Source organism: Macrotis lagotis, chromosome 8, assembly GCF_037893015.1.
Source record: "Macrotis lagotis isolate mMagLag1 chromosome 8, bilby.v1.9.chrom.fasta, whole genome shotgun sequence".
Classification (NCBI taxonomy): Eukaryota; Metazoa; Chordata; class Mammalia; order Peramelemorphia; family Peramelidae; genus Macrotis; species Macrotis lagotis.
Window position 1 is genome coordinate 144188429 of NC_133665.1, and position 19195 is coordinate 144207623.

The following is a 19195-nucleotide window of genomic DNA, read 5'->3' on the forward strand; positions in this document are numbered from 1 at the left end:
TCATCCTTCCTTCATTGATTATTAATATATAACCTACTGTATACAAGACTGTATACAAAATTAATATATCACCTACTGTATAGGGATGCAAAGAGAATCTCAAAGAGGGCTTATAGCCCACTGAGAGAACTAAAATGTATCAGAATACAAAGTAGAATGTGACACATGTACAAAATGGACCAAATTCTATGAGACCAGCTGGGTTAATGAAGAGACCATGATCCTTTAGGAGCAGTGTGACCATGTGTCCTCCTTAGGGCTTCAGTTTCCTCATTAGTAAAAGGAAAAATGTTAGGAGCAGTTAGATGGTACCGTGGATAGAGCACAGGCTCTGGAGTCAGGAGTACATGAGTTCAAATCTGGCCTCAGATATTTAATTATTACCTAGCTGTGTGATCTTGGGCAAGTCACTTAACATCATTACATTGCAAAAAAATAAAAAACAAAAAAGGAAAGATCTCAAAAGTCCCGTGGTGCAATGAATGAATCATAAGATTTAGAAGAATCAGGAAAGGTTTTTTTTGAAGTAGTAATGGTTGACCTGGGCTTTGACTAGCAGATTGGGTTTTGTTGGATAGTTTTAGAGACAAGAGGAGGGCATGCCAGAAGAAGAGAATGTGCTGAGTAAAGGTATGCAGGCAGGAAAAGCCTAGACACATTAAAAAAAAAATGATGAATAGACTGAAGCCTGGTCCACAAAATGAATTGGAAAGGCAAAATAGGACAAAGAGGTTCCTTCTTGGCTTTTTTCTGTTCACCTTAGGTCCTTTCTTCTACCTAGCACCTTTTGTAGTTCCCCTCCCATATTTTCCTACCTTTTCCAGGACAATCAATACTTTTCCTCCTTCTACATTTATTCATTCAACAACATTTATTAAATACTAACTCCCGTCCAGGACTAGCAACTCTCTTATTCTTCCCTAGAGCTTCCAGCAACCTAGCCCCTTAGGAGATCTGATAGGAGCTGGGAGAGTCTACCAGTTCACCAACTTCTCGGAGATGGAGATGCCTTAGTGAACTCTACTTTGTTTCTTGAGCTTTACCTTTAAACACCAGGGCCCTGGCTAGAGGCTTTCAGGACAGCTAAAGCAGAGCCAAAGAAGTTTACTAGTAGCAGATTTAGCGTTGTTTTCCTAAGTTAGCTATCTCCTTTTTAGACAACTGGATGCTTTATAGGTGTTTGGATGACTCTTACTTGGAGGACAGAGTATTTCTTTCCTGCTCTGCCATTAGCTATAGCAAATGTAATCTTTTGTTAAATCTTTGCATGGATGCTCTTAATACAATAAAAAAATAATTAGTTTTAGTTGGCTCAGATCCCGATTCATCTAGTCTTCCAAGTTTATTTAGCCTTCAGCCCCACCTTCTTCCAAGATGTGATTTAACAGTCTTTTCTTGGAGTTTTGAGCTGACTAACTACTGATGATCCCAGAAAACATGACTTTAGAATTGTAGGGGTGAACATAAAGGTTTTTTTCTTTCTTCCCTAATCAATTTTGGAAACAGACCTAGTAGTGGTATTGCTGGGTCAAAGGGTAAGGGCAGTTTAATAACTCTTTGGGCATAGTTCCAGATTGCTCTCCAAAATGGTTGGATCAGTTTGCTATTTCATTGGCTGTAACAGATTTTCAGTTTCTTGTGCAATCATATTTTTTATTTTACTATGTTATGGAAATGCTTGTTTTATTCCATAAATTAAAAATTAAATAAATGTGAAAAAAGGGGTTGGTGAAAGAAGAACTGAGCAGGCGAATCTCAGGTCTCTGAAGTTTTAGGCAACAAGCATATCATTTTGGTGGGCATGGGACAATGGCCAACCCAAAGATCCTCTAGTCTGCCTGCCAGTCCCAAGCTGAGTCCAATCCATCACAAGAAGAACCAGGTTCTGTGTGAACCAGCACTTTCCATATTTTCTTTTTTTATACCTTTTGTGCCTTTAAATTCAAAACACAAAGGGTCAGGAGATAGATCATGTCTATCATTTCGGGGATCTTTGGGCATTGGGTTTTTTTTTTTTTTTACATGTCTGAGCTGAGATGAGCAGCTCCAGATTCTAGTCCTATCTCTGCTAACTGCCTGTTATGTGACCCTGGGAAAATCACCTAGGTCTCATGGCCTCAGTTTCTTCTTTTGTAAAATGGAATAGAATGAGATGATCCCTTAGGCTCCTTCTCTCTCTAATGAGCTATGTTTCTGCGTGAGATTTGTTTCTTGATGATGGAGCCAAGCATATTTCATGGGACCAGATTAATATGAATCAAGGTGAACTGGAAACTCTCAGAGAGACTCTGAAAATTTTAAAGAAAAGAATCAATTCAGGGTAACTGCAGATTTCATCCTGATATTTTCAGCACTGGCAGCTAACTGGCTGAACCATTGCAGGTGCCCAAAGTTTTGAATATTCTCTGCTTACAGAAGTGTTGGGGGGATCAGGTAACCTAAGTTTTCTATGTTAAAGGAAACCTTGACTCTTAGATAACCAAATCCCTAGAATTGTGAGATTTTACCCCATGTTATAGTTTTCAATCATGGTTCTGAGCATTTACTCTAGAACTCTTAGGACAAGTGGGATTGATTCCATTTGGCAAGGTTCTGTGTGTGTGATAATTTAGCTATGAGTCCCCCACCCATATTGGGCAATTGTTCACCAACAACTTCAGTGTCATTTTTATCTCTTCCATTGTGAAAGATGGCATGGTTTGTTGGACCAGATGTCAGAGTTGGAGTCAAGAGGAGCTGAATTCAAATACTTTCTTAGGCACTTACTAGTTGTACAATACCTGGTACAGTACTAGTTGTACAATATAAAACTCTTAATCAGTTTCCTCATCTGCAAAACAGGGCAATGAATTCAATAATATTTAGTTCTAAATCTGTGATCTCCCTGACCCCCCCCAACAAAAAAAAATCTCCTTGATTCTAGGTTCACATTTGTCTCCTCTCTGTGAAAACAGCTTCTACCCTTTCAATCTCTCATCACTTGACCTCTTGTAGTAACTGATATATTGCTTCCATCTCCAGTCCATCTACCACACTGTATCAGATTTATGATATTAAGACACAGATGCCTACTCTAAAATCTTCAGTGGCTCCTTATCCCCTCTAAGATAAACTGAGGAGTCTGATGTTTAAAGCCCTCCCAAGTCTTTTTCCAAATGATTCCCTTCTACATACACCATGTTCTAGTTACATTAGATAGTCATCCCCTGAACTTGCCAACCACATAAGCTTCTCGCTCTTCCCTATGTGACCCTAGATAAGTCATTCTAACTTTTATGGACCTCATCTGCAAGGGAGGGAGATAGATCCCTGCTTCTTCCTAATTGCCCTGAGTAAGAGGAGATAATTGACACAGCAGAAGGATTCTGAATTCTAAGGGAAAGATGCTGTAGAAGGCAGGAAATTAGAAAAACCTCTGACTCATCTCCCTTTTCCTCTGGTCAGGGCTCCAGTTAATTCAAATTCTCTGTTGATTATCTCCAATTTATCTTGTGTATATCTTGTTTGTATAAAGTTGTTTGCATGTTATGTCCTCTATTAGATTGGATTTTTTGAGGGTTAGGGCTGTCTTTGGCCCTTTCTTGAAATCCCAGAGTTTAGCACAATAGATAACACTTTGTGGGTGCTTAGAAATTCTTGTTGACCAATCCTTCTTGGGACACTGGACCCCAGTGCTGTGATAATCAATAGGATAGCTTTTTGGGTTGGCTTTTCTGCACCCTTGATGGCTTCTGGAAGTATACTGGGATTCTGGCTGTTTAAAAATTACAGGAAAAAGAAAGGAAGAGTGAATGGATAAAAAAAACCTTTTTTTAAGATTTTTTTCAAGACAGATGGGGTCAAGTGGCTTGCCCAAGGCCACACAGCTAGGTGATTATTAAGAGTCTGAGGCCAGATTTGAACTCAGGTACTCCTGACTCCAGGGCTGGTGCTCTATCCACTGTGCAACCTAGCCACCCCCCCAAAAGCATTTATTAAGAGTTTATTTAATACTTACTGTATTGCACTAAACCTAGGTGATAGAAATAAATACAAAGCAAAAACAACCTCTGTTCTTGAGAAGCTTACATTTTAATGAGGGAGAGTTGGTAGTGGGAGCCAGGGAGAGGCATTTTGACCCAGGTAGTGAGATGGTAAGGAAAAACGTAAGGGAGTGAGTCAATTGACACATCCCATGTAGGAATAATCCTGAGTTCAAATCTAATCCCATATGCTTTCCAGATGTGTGACCCTGGACAAGTCCCTTAACCCTGTTTGTCTCAGTTTCCTCATCTTTAAAATGAGCTAGAGAAGAAAATGGCAAACCGTCTCCAGTATCTTTGCCTGGAAAGTCCCAAATGGGGTTCAGAGAGTTGTACATGACTGAAAAATGACTGGGTAACAACTCCAGGAACAACAAGATATTATTTGACTATGTTTCATAGTTTCACAGGGGAGGAAAGATGCAAAGGGTAGAGAGCAATGATCAGATAGTTGACTTCTTAGGCAGGGAGGCTATGTAGAAGGTGGCCAGAATTAGGGACTGAAGTGAAGTAAGGCTTTGGTTTTCCAGAAATAAAGCTCTGGGAGAATTTGCAATGCTTGGAGAGTCACCAGTCAGGAGTGGGGCAGGGCTGAGGGTAAGCTAGGGTGAGATGAAGAGTAGAGTGGAAATTCCTGCAAGGGATGGTCTCTGAAGCAGGAGGCTAGGAGTGTCCACAGAGGAGGTGGCTAGAGAGAAGGGAACTCTTTAGAGAAGCATATCTGGGAGGTTCTTGCAAATTCCAGAGGAAGATTGGATGTTTATTTGGCATGGCAACCAGCACCTTCCTTCCAATGCTCTGGGAAGGAGGAAATCCCACTGTGACTTTTGCAAATGGTAGGGTAAGAAAAGATGTTGTTTTGTTTCACTAAAGTCCTAATCCTTAGCCTGGCATTCAGAGTCCCCCACAGATGGGCTTTAGGTTACCTTTTTTAGCCTTCTCACATTCTTCTTCTTTCTACACCCTAAGCTTCAAAACAAATTGGGTTGTTTACTATTCACCTCAGTGTCCCAGAACAGAGCTGTCAAATCCAAAGAGAATCAGGGGCCTCTAACTGATAGACATAAGGATCCCAATGGACCATACTTTGACTTAGTTTTAAAAGGGAATGTTGTCTATATTTTATTGTATTTTTGTTTTGTTAAATGTTTCCCAATTACATCTTTACATCTTCTACCCCCTTTACCATAGTCATCAATCAATCAATTAATAAATAATGAGAAAGCACTTGTTATGTTAGACACTGGGAATGAGACAATCTTTACTCACTAGAAGCTTACATCTAGACAATAAATATATATATAAAATATATAATGCATTTGTTTAAAACCAGTTAATACAATGAAGTTAGCCCTCAAGCATTTATTTAAAACTTAGTATATTGTCCAATAATTTGTAATCAGTATATACATGTTAGCTATCATCACCATCATCACCATCATCATCATCATCTTCCAAAGGCCAAACACTTTGCAAAGTACTGGAAATGCAAAGAGAGGCAAGAACTCAGTTCCTGCCCTCAAGGATCTCACAGTTGATAATTGAGGCCTTTCCAGGACTTCTTGTTGGGGTGCCACCACTCTCCACTGCTTCGGGTGGGTGATCTGTAGCAATTTATGATAACTAGGCTAGGGCTCACTTCCATCTAATTTTTCTTTCTTAACCTAAAAGTTCATTTTCTATACCAGAGTCTACAATTCTTCCATTTGCTCTGAGTTTGGTGAATTGCAAGAACTGAGAGCTTCCCCTTCCCACCTTCCATTGTTGGATCCACCAATAGTGCTTCTGCCATTGTTAGACCCTCAGAACTCTTAGAACAAATGACCCAATGCCACTTTTTGTTCCAGAACCCCAAACAAAACTTTTCAGGTCATTTGTGAATAGAACTCCCTCCCCATGACCACTCCTCTGTGGAGCTTCTTGTTCCTTTTTCAGTAGGATCACATCCAAGAGCTTTGGGTCTCTTTGTCATTCCTAACTTCAGTTCCCATTGACCTCTAGGGCAGAGGTATCAAACATGAACCCCTTGGCCTCATGCAACCTGGAATACTTCTGACTGCACCAGAATCATACTAAGATGTAATTGGGAAACATTTAACAAAACAAAAATACAAGAAAACATAGACAACATTCCTTTTTAAAACTAAGTCAAAGTATGGTCCATAGGGATCCTTTTGTCTATCAATTAGTGGCCCCTGATTCTGTTTGGATTTGACAGTTCTGTTCTGGGACACTGAGGATCTTTGTTTTTCTGCTAGTCTATTCACGGATAGAATCTCTTCTTACTTCTTCATATACAGTTCTTTCCCCTAACCCATAATGCCTCAAATTACGTTCCTTCATTAACTTCCCTGGAAAGGTGATATATGCTTTTTTAGTGGATCTTTAAGGCCTATTTGGTAAGATCTGAGCTGTACTAGAGTTTGAAACACTTTGCTATTAGGACCATTAGTTATTTCATTGGGAAAACTGAGTTGAGCTATTCTAGAAGTCAATGTCCTTAGGAAGCCATTCATGCAGTAGGAGAATGAGCTCCATTGCTTGTTCCCCCTACCCCATCCCAAGAACTATAGTTCACCCATGGGCTTTAGTAAAGTAGGACCAATATCTTGGGTCTTTTGGTTTGAGGGGTCTAGTGTTATAGTGGGGACCAGGAGACTGCATCTTCTCAAGGTACATATCTGCTATAAAAGATCATAACAAAGGAAAAGAACTGGGCCTGCCTTTTCCCAAATACAACTTTTAGACTGCCATTCTAAGAGTTCTCTTTCATTTTAAGTTGTATTACTTTAGTTTGATATTGGAGGCAGTGTGGTACCCATGAGGGATGGCCACCACCAATTCCCATAAGTCATTTGGAAAGAATAATGGATTTGGAATCAAAGGACCTAGATCTGAATTCCATCTCTGCTACTTATCACCTGTCTGACTTTGTTCAAGTCACTTAATCCCCTTGTGCATCAGTGATATATCTGTGATATCTGTGAAATAGCGATTGGCCTAGATAATTTCTAAAGTCCCTTCCAGTTCAGAATCTAGAATTTCATGATCCTTGACCCCATAAATGTGGGTTTTCTTCCATGGGGAAGATTACAACACATCCATCTCTTCTGGTTCATACTTATTTGTGTCTCTGATTTACCATAAATCCTCATTTAGAGGCCCTACTCAATGCCCTTGAGATCTTGTTCTGGTTCCTTGACCCTTTTGTGGATTCTACTTCAGCACTTGATAGTCTATTGTTTATCTCCCATTATAACCTGAATCAAAATGTTGGAAGGAAAGTATCAATCAATTAATCAATCAACATACATTTATCAAAGGACTTAGTCTCTTTGAGGTAATGTGATTTGCCTAATCTAGAAACCCATTAGGGATGACCTTGAAGCACTGGCCTCCTAAGCCTGTAGTTCTTATTGGGAGCTATCTTATCACTGGGGCCCCTTGGATTCTAAAACATCTAGACCTTTTGAAAAGCTTTTCTATGGGCACATATATCAGTCATGGGTAGCAGAGCAATAAGCCTGTTCCTTGAAACAAGCAGCAAGTACCTTCAGGTTCATTCATTTTCTTATCAGTCACAATCAGTTGACCTCTGGTGTAAAAGACCTAGATGGAGTGGGGGGGGGGGGGGTGTGGGATGAGGGGGTTGTTCTGTTTTTAAAAGATAAATGTGTCATTTCTGGATGAGAAAACCACCTGAAAGTTCACATTTAGTTTTCTTCCTAGGTGAAAGGGCAGAATGTGGAACCACAAGGTAAGAACCCTAAGGCTTTGCTTTTAATCTATTTGGTTGGGGGGAGGAGAAGAGGGCTAATTTTTTTCCTATTCCCATTGGGATCTAAGGACTGGAGCCAGGATTGGTCCCTGGCTTCAGGACATGGCTCTTATTGGACAGGGGTGGGTGAGTTGGGTACTAGAGCAAGGGATATGATGTAGAAGAGATTAAGTACCCTGATATTCTTGATGCCCCCTTACTCAGGGGCACTGATATGAGACCATTCTTGAGATTGGACAAAAACCCCTTTGTTTTAGTTACAGTATCATTTCTAGCCAACTAGTTCCCAAATGCCTGATGGCATTATGAACTACAAACCTGGGATTCAGATCCTGAGATGGGTTCTTTTGGGGCAGGCTTTTACTACTTTGTACGAGGTAATGATTTCTTTGCATTTTTGAGGTCCTGACTCTTAACTACACTATTGGGGATCAAGAAATTGCCTGGATTCTGGGAGATCTTCAGGTGGTAGTGTTCTACTCTAGGTATATTGAATTACAGTTGGTTAAGCAGGACCAATCATTACACAACTGTGATTTGACTTTATTAGGACACTAAGCAGTATGTCCATGTCCAGGATAGATCCTAAATGTCATCAACTGACTACCAAGACTTTAGAATTTGTGCCCTTGCCACTAAAAGCTTCCATATCCACCCATTATCCCTAGCCTTTCTGTCTCAGCTGACATTAACTGAGCAAATAGGCAAATCCAAAGAGTGCCACTCTCTCTTTTTTTGGTTGTTCTTTAGGGGAAAAAAAACCAAACCAAAACAAAAGGTGATTCTTAATTCTCTCCAGCCCTATAAAACTCTCTACTTTAGGCCCCTCTCTCAAGTACCCACCTGCCCTTTGATTTGCTGGCCAATTATGGACCACTATTGACAGGTAGTCATCCTTTTGGAATGGTCAGTGGTCTTGGTTTCCTGGTTTTTTTGTTGTCTTTTATTTGGTAGAGAGGACTTTTTATTGTATGTGTTTAGAGGTTAGAAAAGAATCCACAGGAGCTCAGACCAATAAAGGAGCTAGTACTTTTGATGTGGAGCTAAACTGTGAACAAAGAACAGAAACAGGTGGGGTGCCTGGGAATGCAAGGGCATCATGCAGCTAAGATCATTGTCAGCCTTCAATAGCGTGTTACTATGAGATGCTTCCAAATTAAACAGATGCTTCAAAGCTGTCAGATTTTTTTTTTGGAGGTGGGGGGAGCATTTTGAGAATCCAGCAAACACATCAAATATCACTAACCAAGACTAAGGCATCAAGATGGATTTTCTCCACGCTCCATTGGCCTCTGGACTCCTCAAAAACTCTCCAGGAGCTCCCCATACCTAGAAGGAATTGGGAATGTTTGCCTTCATGGCCTGCCCTGATGTGAGAGGAAAGCAAAGGTATTGATTTCCAGACTTTTCTTCTGCCCCTGCTTACAGCCTTCCATTTCTCCCCAGAGACATGAGTAGTCAATGGTAGACTTTGTCTCCAGAAGCATCACCAAGTGGTCTTACGTTCTGTAAATGCAGACACCATCCCATGGAGAGAGATGGAAACCGTCTAAATAACTTGATAAATATTGGCCCTAGATGATGATCTGAAACATTGGGAGAGGTTGAACTAAAGAATTTTCTTTTGCTGGGTGATCTAGGCAGGAGAATGAGGAATCCTCTTTAGGACTAGCTAAGGCAGCTTCTATCTCTGCTCCAAGAAGCTTGAAAACATTAGATTGACTTTTAGTTCAAGACTGTAGGCTTCTCAGCAAATATGGGTCAGTGAGTATGCAGAACAGCTTTCTAAGAATATTTTAAAGCCCATTAGCTTCTTGACAATCCCACTTTGGCAGAAGAGCATATTCCCCTTCCAGCAGCACTAAAGACCACATTTCCCAGCAAAGGTTGCAAAGAGTGAAGAAGATGAAAGCTTCCACGGCCATGCCCCTCCTTCCCAGTTCCCAGAGCTCAGTGGGGATATGATTTTGTTGTACACAGCAAAATTCAGGAAAGAGTATTTGCTGCCAAACTTGTGGACTTGACCCAAAGGGGTTACCTTATAAACATAGGTTATTGTTTTGTGTTGCTCTTCCACTGGAGGCCCACGAGGCTTCATCTCTAAAATCATCTCCAGGCTAGATCTGATATTTTAACCCATATGTAGAAACTAGTCAGTTTACAAAGACACCAGACTAGTTAAAGTTGGTAATCCATCCATCAATAAATATTTATTAAGAACCTGTTATGTAGTGGAGCTACAAGAAGAGGTAAAAGTCCCTGCTCTCAAGGAGCTTACCATCAAATGGTAAATGGTAACTTGCTAAAATGAAACAAAACAAAAACCTGAACACTTTTTATTTGAGTTTTCAGAAATTTAACTTAAAATCACTTTTAGAAAACTTGAGTTTAAAACTAATTTTGGCAAAGAAATCCTAACTTCAGAGGAAAAACATAGAACAATGAATGAATTAAATATCATTTGCTAACTCCAAATCCAGGTTTAACTTGTTTTGACCTTACAATGTTTTTCTTTTTTGTCTTTTTTGTCTTTTTTTTTTTTTTTTTACAAATGAACTGGCTGAGGTCAAACAACCAGTACATGTCAGAGAAAGGACTTTGACCTTGATCTTTAAAGTCTAAAGTTAAGGCTTATTTTATTACTGACCCTATTCTAGGGCATTGTGGTCACTTTACCTGTTGCACAGGGTTTGCAGAGATTAGGGAGTGCCAGATGAGATGGGAAAGGGTGGTTGTTGACCTCACTGTTTTTCAGTTCCATATAAGTGTTTTTAAAATTAACTTTTTTAAAAATGCCCAGAATCAAACTTTTCTCTAAACTTTTTTAGACCTCTTTCCACAGTGCTAAGTTATTGATATTAGGGGGAACTAACAAGCTTGAATAATGGTTGTTGTGATGAGAGTCTGGGAAGTGTGCAAGTAGATTGGAATCTTTGCAAAGAAATGAACTTCTGTAAATAACCTATATAGGATTGTCCCCAAAGTCTTGAACAAAACTTTGGCAATTATTTCCCAGATTGATTTTCCTGGATACTTTTATAGGCAAAATCAGTGAGAATTCTTGTCCAATCAGAAATATAATGGAGACTGTAGCTAACATGCTCATCTCCATGAATCACTGTCTCTCTCTAGTGATACTGGATCATTGTTTTCCACTTTGAAAGGAGGTGCAGAGCACTTCTATAGGCTTCTACTGTCATCTTTTTCCCTGGAGGAAATGCAGGCTAGGTCTTACATTTTGTGTTAATTTGATTCAATTTGAGACTGAAAGAGGGGACCTGGTTTCTCTTTTTTTCCTCTCTGTCTTTGTGGTGTTTTCCCTCTCCTTTTTTGCTCTCCCTCTCTCCTTTTCCTTCCTCTCTCCTCTCTTCTTCCCTCTATCTCTGACTCTCCCTCTATCTTTTCCTCACTTTTTCTCTCTTCCTTTCCCTTTTCTCCTCTCCTTTCCCTCTCTCCCCACTTCTGCTGTCTCTTTTTTTGTCCCTCTTCCTTCTCCTTCCTCCTTATCCTCATTGTCTTCTTCTCCTTCCTCCTTTCTTTTCTCCTCCTTCTCTTTCTCCTTCTTCTTTTCCTTCTTCTTTTCTCCTCCTCCTCCTCTTCCTTCCTCGTGTGTGTGTGTGTGTGTGTGTGTGTGTGTGTGTGTGTCTCTCTCTCTCTCTCTCTCCCCCCTCTTCTCCTCCTCGGCGCTCTCTCTCTCTCTCTCTCTCTCTCTCTCTCTCTCTCTCTCTCTCTCTCTCTCCTCCATTGACCAGCAGAAGAGATGGAAGACTTAGGTTGCCTCACTTTCCCTGGCTGAGTCCTTCCTCTGCTCCCCAACTTGTATCCCACCCAGCACTTCAGTAAGTCTGTACCAATTTGATGTTGTACAAAATTGGGACTGTTTCCTTGTCAGAAATCCCACCTCAGAGGCCTCCTTCCAAAGCACCTTGAAGAGAAATCAATCTGTTTGGTTTTAACTGATCCTTAACTTTCTTTCCAAGGATGGACAAAAGAAATGGAAAATTGTCTCCTATCTCTTCCTTTTGCCATGTGTCTCTAGACTCCAAAGGACTGAGAGTTGTTTATTTTGTTTTGTTTTCTTAGAGGAGGCCTCCAGGCAAACACTTTAGATTTTTTTTTATCCTTATTATCCAGATTGTGCATCAAAGGGGATCTGATGATACTGTCTCTGAACTTTCATGGAAGTTTCCTCCTTCCTGGATAGTACAAGACAAAACCATTTTCAGGAATTGTGCCCCTGACTCACTCCCCTCTCCTCCCCTCCAGATTTGAGTTCAGAGACCTGAATACATCACCACTTACCATTACCTCTACCTAATTTATGGGAATATGGGCACCATTTTGAGCCTCCTCTACTTCCCCATCTATAGAATAGTCATAATAGACCTTGTCTACCTCACAGGGTTGCTGTGAGGATAAAACTAAATCCCTTGAAAAACCTAGTACACTCTTCCCTCCATTTCTCTCTGGCACCCCTTCCCCCAATCCATTGCTTCAAACAAGGTAAATGTATTTGTTTTCTTCAAGCCTCACCCTCTTTCAGAGCTTGGAAGCCTGTGGTCTTATGCTGAATTTTTGGTATTTTCTTTTGGTCATTCTATTCAGCAACACCAAGGCAGACAGATTACTGATAGCAGATTGGAAATGGGCTTGGAAGAATCTTGCCTCTTGTGTTCTTCTCAGTCTTTTTTAGTTATTTCTTTAGAATTTTTCCATGTAAAACTGACCCTTTTAGTCATTTTTATAGTGGTTGTAGCTAGCTGTTTTGGGTGTCAGCTGTGTCTTCCCATGCATGTCCTGCCTGGGACCAGAAACATTTGCTCTCTGGTATCTGGGTGAGGATTTAGATGGGTTTCTTAGGTCTTCTGAGAATATTGGTATATAGTAAACCAACCCTGGTAGCAGGGAAGAAACCGTGCTTGTAAATGGGACTATCCCTGGACTGACCTGATAATCTCTACCATCTCCAACTGTGTGACCTTGAGCAGTAACTTCCCTTTCTGGATTAGTCTCCTTACCTATAAAATGGAAAGATGGGAGTTCCTTCCAGTTCTATAAATTCTATATTTCACCTCAGAGGGGGATCCCAATATTGTTTCCAAATTTTTATTCAAGTCCCTCAACTGGCTTTGGACATTGAATATCTGGATTAAAATCTCATTGCTGCCATGTACTACCTGTATGACTTTGGTGGAGTCTCTAAATCTCTCTAGACCTCAGTTTTATCATCTGTAAAATGAAATCTGAGGTGTCAAATTCATGATCCATGGTCTAGGGCAGGTCAAACTCCTTAGGGAGGTCTGAGCCAGATTAAAATATGATTTGAGAACTGTTTAACAAAATATTAATTTGTGTTTTCTAAATCAATCTGCAGAGATTCTTTTCTATTTAAAATTTTGATCCTTTTTCCTTGGTGGATGGGAACTTTTCCTAATCTCAAATAGATTATTTCAAGGAAAAAAAGCTGTGTTGAGTCAGGTCACCCTGGGTAATAAAAGATGAGCAAATAGAAACCCACAGGTATATGCATGTTAAACAACCTTGGAAATGTGTCCAGTGTCTGTGGCTGTTTCACTGTCTCTGGTGAATCGTGCTGGTGTTTTCTTCCTTGATTTGGCTGTGGAAGAATAGAGCTCAGGGAAAGGCAACTTCGACCCCAGCCGACAGACTTTGGGACCAATCCTCTAAAAGGCTGGCGTTCAATAGACTTGTTTCTGATTGAAGTTCTAATTCACTTAAAAAAAAATCTCATTCAAGTGAAAGCCCCTTCTTAGACTTCACCTTCTTCATTTATAAAATGGGGATATTAATTACCTGGTTCCTAGCAGACCAGTGTGATAAGATTAATCCAGTGCATCTGAAATGTCAAGAAGCATTAGGAGATAATTTTACTGTAATTGAACATTGAATTTCAGCCAAAACAATGGAAATTATCCTTTATGGTCATCTTTGAAAGTCTCTTATTTTCTCAGGCTATCGGATTACATCTCTCTCTCCTAATTTTCTTCTCCATCTTGTCAGCTTTTCAGGATGGCAGCTTCCTGATTGACATGGCAGTGGTCCTTGGAATATGATGTTATTGTTTTCTTCCTATTGAATAGTGGTGATTTAGCATGTATTTCAGTTACGTGCTCATGTTTCTTTAACAGTTTAATCCTAAAAATTGCTTAACATGATTGGTAACCAAGGTCCATTTAAGTATAGCCACAAGCATAGCCATCTGAAGGCTTACAGATGGTGTGCTGTAATCAGAAGCCCAGGGACTCAAGGACGATGGTGGGAAATTTCTATACCCATCTCCAACACCCTCCACACCTAGCACCTCCCTGGCCATGAGTTCTTTGAGATTTTCCAGTTGCCTATTTATGTTGGTTGTTTTGTTGATTTCTTTTGTTCCGTTTTCCCCTAGGCCCCCATGTCTTCCCCCTAAACCACAGAAAATGAGGAGACCTAGGCCTCTTTCAGTGTATAATCATAAACTCTTTAACGGCCGTATGGAAACGTTCATTAAGGTACTTGCTGGGGAACCTGAAGAGTTTGTGAATGCTCCAGATGTAATGGCAGCCTCCCTTCTCTTTACTGCTACTCATTCACCCTAATGGTCAAGTTTTCTCCTGATACAGTCTTAATCCATTGCCTCATCTATGCCTTTTCTGTGTTTGGACCTGGACCTTCATGAAGGTTTCCAATCCATTATCTCCTTTGAGTTCTTTCCCACAATCCTGTGCACTATTAGGTGTGAGATGGGAATAAGATGATAAAAGAGAGAAGAGCTCATAAAGGCAGAGAAGGATGACCCCCATGAAACCTAAGTAGAAATGAAGTGCTGGCATGTGAATCTCAGTGAGCCATATCTTATCAGAACAGACAGCAGCCCTGGGTGTGGGGAATATAGTTAAACTCTGCTGTTACCTTCTCTCCTACTTCCCTAGGCTAACTTGACATATTTACTGAGAGAAACAAAAAGAAAATCCCAGAGGATAATCTACAACAAAACTAATAAAAAAAAACTTGGCATGATGCCAAAGGGGGGAAAAAAACCATATTCTCTATTTATTAGTTTCTCCTCTGAACAATGTCTTGCTCTTTTTCCCTACCAAAAGAGTTTGAGGGAGAGTATACTCTTTGGAGTCACAGGTTATAATTCCTTTTACTACTAGTAATAGTAATAATAATAATAATAACTCTCTTATATGCAGCACTTCAGGGTTTGCAAAATGCTTTACATATATTATCCCATGTAACACCCACTTAAAATAACAAAGTGAAAAATAAATCCCCCATATCTCCATTGAATTCACTTTCTCTTTTCCTGTTTGGAGTAACAGAAAGCTCTCCTAGTTGTAACACCAAGAAGTGGAAGGCAAAGCCCTTTTGGGAAGAGACACTTAGATTTGCAGGTGGGAGAAGAGTGAAAGAGAAGAGAGTAGCTGAGGAAGAAAATAGTTATTCTCAGCATTACTTAAGGAGAAAAAAAATCAGCCCAGCTGGTTGGTTTGAGAGCCAAATGCTGTCTAGTTGACAGATACCATCTACAGAAAATGAAACACTTAGGTGTCTGGAGAAGTTTCTGTTTCCCGTAAGAGCTCTCAATCCCGCCTCAGTAAAATCCTGGCTCCTCCACTGCTGCAAGCATTTAGGAGAATCTCTTAGCAGGGATTTTGAAGGAGGGAGGAGTGATCCTATGTTGTAATGAGCAAATGGATGCAACTTCAGCTGCCTTTTCTAGAGAGGGGGCGGGTGGTATAGCAAAGGGCCATTGTGGAGTCAATCAGTAAGGTGTGTGGCCTTGGCCAGAAGTTAAGATAAGGACCCAAAGACCTCACCCACAAAAGAGAATCCAAAGAGATCTTTGGGTGGTAACCTTTGTGTGCTCAGTATTAGGAAAGAAGAGGTAGGTGAGAATACTTTGAGGTGAAATTGATGTTTGAGAGAAATATTTGAGAGGGCTCAAAATGAATCCCTCCACACTCCTCTGTTTGAGGGAGAACTGGGAAGGATTGTTCTACCATATGGAATGAGTGTTCAAGGGGGTTTTCCTAGAAAGTAAGTATTCATCCTTGTAGATTAACCAGAAAGTTATATTTGGGAAGAATCCATGGTGAGGGATGTATCATTCCTGGAAAAGATGGAATTCTGTTCTAGATTTAATCCCCTTTTCCTCCAACCTTTTCTTTTTTTTATTTGCCCTTCCTCCACAAAAAGCTTCTTTAAAAGGTCTCCTCCAGTATTTTTCCATCCTAGATCTTTGTGTTAATCAATAAATCAGTTAATAATTTTTTTTGTGAAGAAAACTCTGCTAGATGTTATAAATATTGATAGACAATATGATAAGATTCTTAACTGGAAGATAGGCCTTATGAACATAAAAGATATCAATGCAAGATATTTTATGATTAGTATAAGTAAAGAGTCTAATGACTTTTGGAGGTAGTAAAGAATAGAGAAGGCATTACAGATTGACAAAAATGGCATAGACAAAAGTGTGGAGGTTGGGTCTAGGTCTCAACAAATACTGGGTTCTTTAGAAATGGTTCATGATTTATCACCTGGTGATATTAAAATGTAGTATTCTTGTTAACTGAATAATCTGGTTAACAGAGGTGTACAACATTTGAAGACTAAGAATCTCTTTAATTCACCTACTCATCCTGCCCTCCCTCCCACCATTCAGGAGGTTGAGGTAACATAGAAATTAAGCCTACATGACAGGATGTGGCTTATATAAAAAATGTAACTGATATTCGAAGAATGGAGTAGACCTTAAACATCTAAATTGATTTCCTCTTAAAATTCATCAATTTAGGAAGCTACAGGCTTATACTAATGATATTGCCATTGTTCCACCTGTTTCTGGAATTTCTCCTTGGTAATTCTCTTTTGAGACTATTGCATGCTTTTTCTTGTATATCAAATGGTGAAAAATATTTATTTTTTGAAGGTTTATTTAATTTTTGAAAATAAATTCCACATCAATTAAGATTAAATGATGGGTAACTAAATTAGATTTTGGGAGGACCAAAACAAGGTATGATGTCAAAGTTATTGGTTTGATTTTCTTGTTTCACTAATGAAGTGACTCTGAAGACATTTTCCAAAAAGGAGTTCATATAGTGTTTTGAACAATGGCATTGTCATTAGGATAAATATTTAGTATCCCCAGATAACTTCTTATAGAATAATAGTCTTATGGAGTAACTATAAAATGCTTGTTCAATAATCAGTCTCATTATTTAATAGTTGTACCTTATTTTTATTATATATTTCAAAATAAATATAATATAATATATATATAAACATAGTAAATAAAATATAATACAATGCACTTAACCCTAAAACTATTCCAAACATAATATAACGACTATATAATGATGCAGAAATTTCTCAGGGCTTTACAGAGATAGAGAAGTTTCATTAGTTTTGAAATGTGGCTTTTATGAAAGGTCATTTAGTATAGTATCAGCACAAGTAACTAATGATCCTGCTGGTATGAAGGAAAAGCAGTTCTCTATATAATAAACATTGAGAAAAACAATAAGAGAATTTGTCACATCAAGTGATAAAACTCTACCTTGTAGTTGCAAGCACAGGTGTTTTCAGAACCTCATTTGTTATTTCAGACCAAGAAAAATGAGACTCTCTGCTCTAGTGTTAGAATAGAATCTAAATTTAAGACAGAAAATCTAACCTTGTGATAAAACCTCGATATTTTGAGATTTTAAATTACTGTTACAAAAGATTTTGGGGGGGGCCACCCTGTGTTTTTGTAATGAGGATATAATAGTGGTGCCCCTTAGAGGAGAATTCTAGTGGATGAAACACTCGATAAAAGAATTTCCTATGGTTTGTTATACATCTTGAAAAGCTTCAATGAGATAGTTTTGTTCCCATTAATCTCCAGAGCCAAAGATGAATCCTAAGCATGCAATGCCCTAGCTTCTATAAAGCACATGTCATCAGACAACAGTAATAAAAACAAAATATACTTCTTTTCCTCTAAGAGTTCAAAATTCATACAGACCAACTGGATGAAGAAAATGGAGGTATATTGGGCAAAGATTCAAATGAAAAACTGTCCATTTGACTTAATGTCAGTTAGTCAATAAACATTTGTTAAATGCTTACCATATTTTAGACATGGTGCTTAGCACTACAATGAATGGAATACAAGGAAAAACAAGAGCAGTCCCTGACCTTGAGGAGATCACATGCTAAAGGAGAAAATAAATATGAAAATAATTATATATATATATGTATATATATATAAACATAATATGCAGAGTAGATAGAGTGTAATCTCTGGATGTTTATTGAAAAACAAAAACACCTTACAGTAAAGTGGCTTCACCTTAGTTATCATGGAAAAAACACTATTCTCAATATCAGAAAACTTGTGTTTAGATCCTGGTTCTGCTACTATGGTACCTTATAATAAGCATTTTGCCTCTTGGATCTCAGTTTCCTCATGTATAAAATGAGTGGGATGGATCAAATGACACCTAAGACCCTTTCTATCTCTAAAGAAATCATCTTGTGACTCTAAAGATTTTCAGTATACTTCTTTTCCCAAACTCCAGAAAGGTATATTTCACTCAAGAATATAATTTCATTGGAAGGGTAATTCATTTTCCCAGGAATAAGATTAAACTGAGAAGGAACCTCTGGGAAGAACCATGCAGAGATAAAAGGATCACCTTCAAAAGGACTCTATTCCTGCCTTTGGGTTGCAAAACAGAGATTCTGGGAAGCATCAGGTTGGATGAGAGAAGGCTCCATGTTAGAATTCTGATCCGAGGCATTGTAGCAAGCAGCAGGAGCCCTATTGATCAACCAAGGCTTGGAGCTGGAGTGGGACACACTTGGCCCATCTCTCCTTGGGTCTGATTTGGATCTTTCTTGGCTGCCATTGCATCTGAGCTCTCACATTCTCTGAAGGATATGCTTACTCTAACTGATCCCATTCTTGCGTAATCTTTTCTTTTTCTCCTGCTGTGCTGCTTTTTTTTTGGTTGTCAGAGGAAGAAGAAATGCTCGAACCAGGAACCAGGTATTTACTAGACAGGTCTCTCATTCCTCTCATTTTGAGGGGAATGGTTGCTGTTTCCCCCTGCCCCAGATAATGTCTTCCAGAACAAAAACCCACATTCCCTTTATTAATTGGTCTCTTCCTCTCCATTTCCTCATTGAGAATCACTGAGGAGGGACAGTTAGAGATAAAGCACCACCTGGGAGTCAGGAGGGCCCGAATTCAAATCCAATCTCAGACACTTAGTAATTACCTAGCTGTGTAACCTTGGGCAAGTCACTTAACCCTATTGCCTCACAAACAATAACAGAGAATCAATGAGGAGAATATTACCAAGGATTAGAGGGAAAAGAACCCCAGTTAGCTGTT

At 39.3% G+C, this 19195-nt stretch overlaps 1 protein-coding gene across 3 annotated transcripts in view; it reads left to right on the plus strand.

Annotated features, from left to right (window-relative positions):
* Positions 1–19195, plus strand: part of SRGAP3 (SLIT-ROBO Rho GTPase activating protein 3) — a 268236-nt gene that overhangs the window by 199456 nt on the left and 49585 nt on the right. For 2 of the 3 annotated variants that reach the window (XM_074198655.1, XM_074198656.1), the window contains exons 11-12: positions 7752–7779; positions 14210–14312. In XM_074198655.1, coding sequence (XP_074054756.1) covers positions 7752–7779; positions 14210–14312 — 131 coding nt within the window. Of the gene's footprint in view, positions 1–7751; positions 7780–11552; positions 11640–14209; positions 14313–18816; positions 18848–19195 lie in introns of all 3 variants that reach the window. The other variant, XM_074198657.1, reaches the window with a different exon arrangement.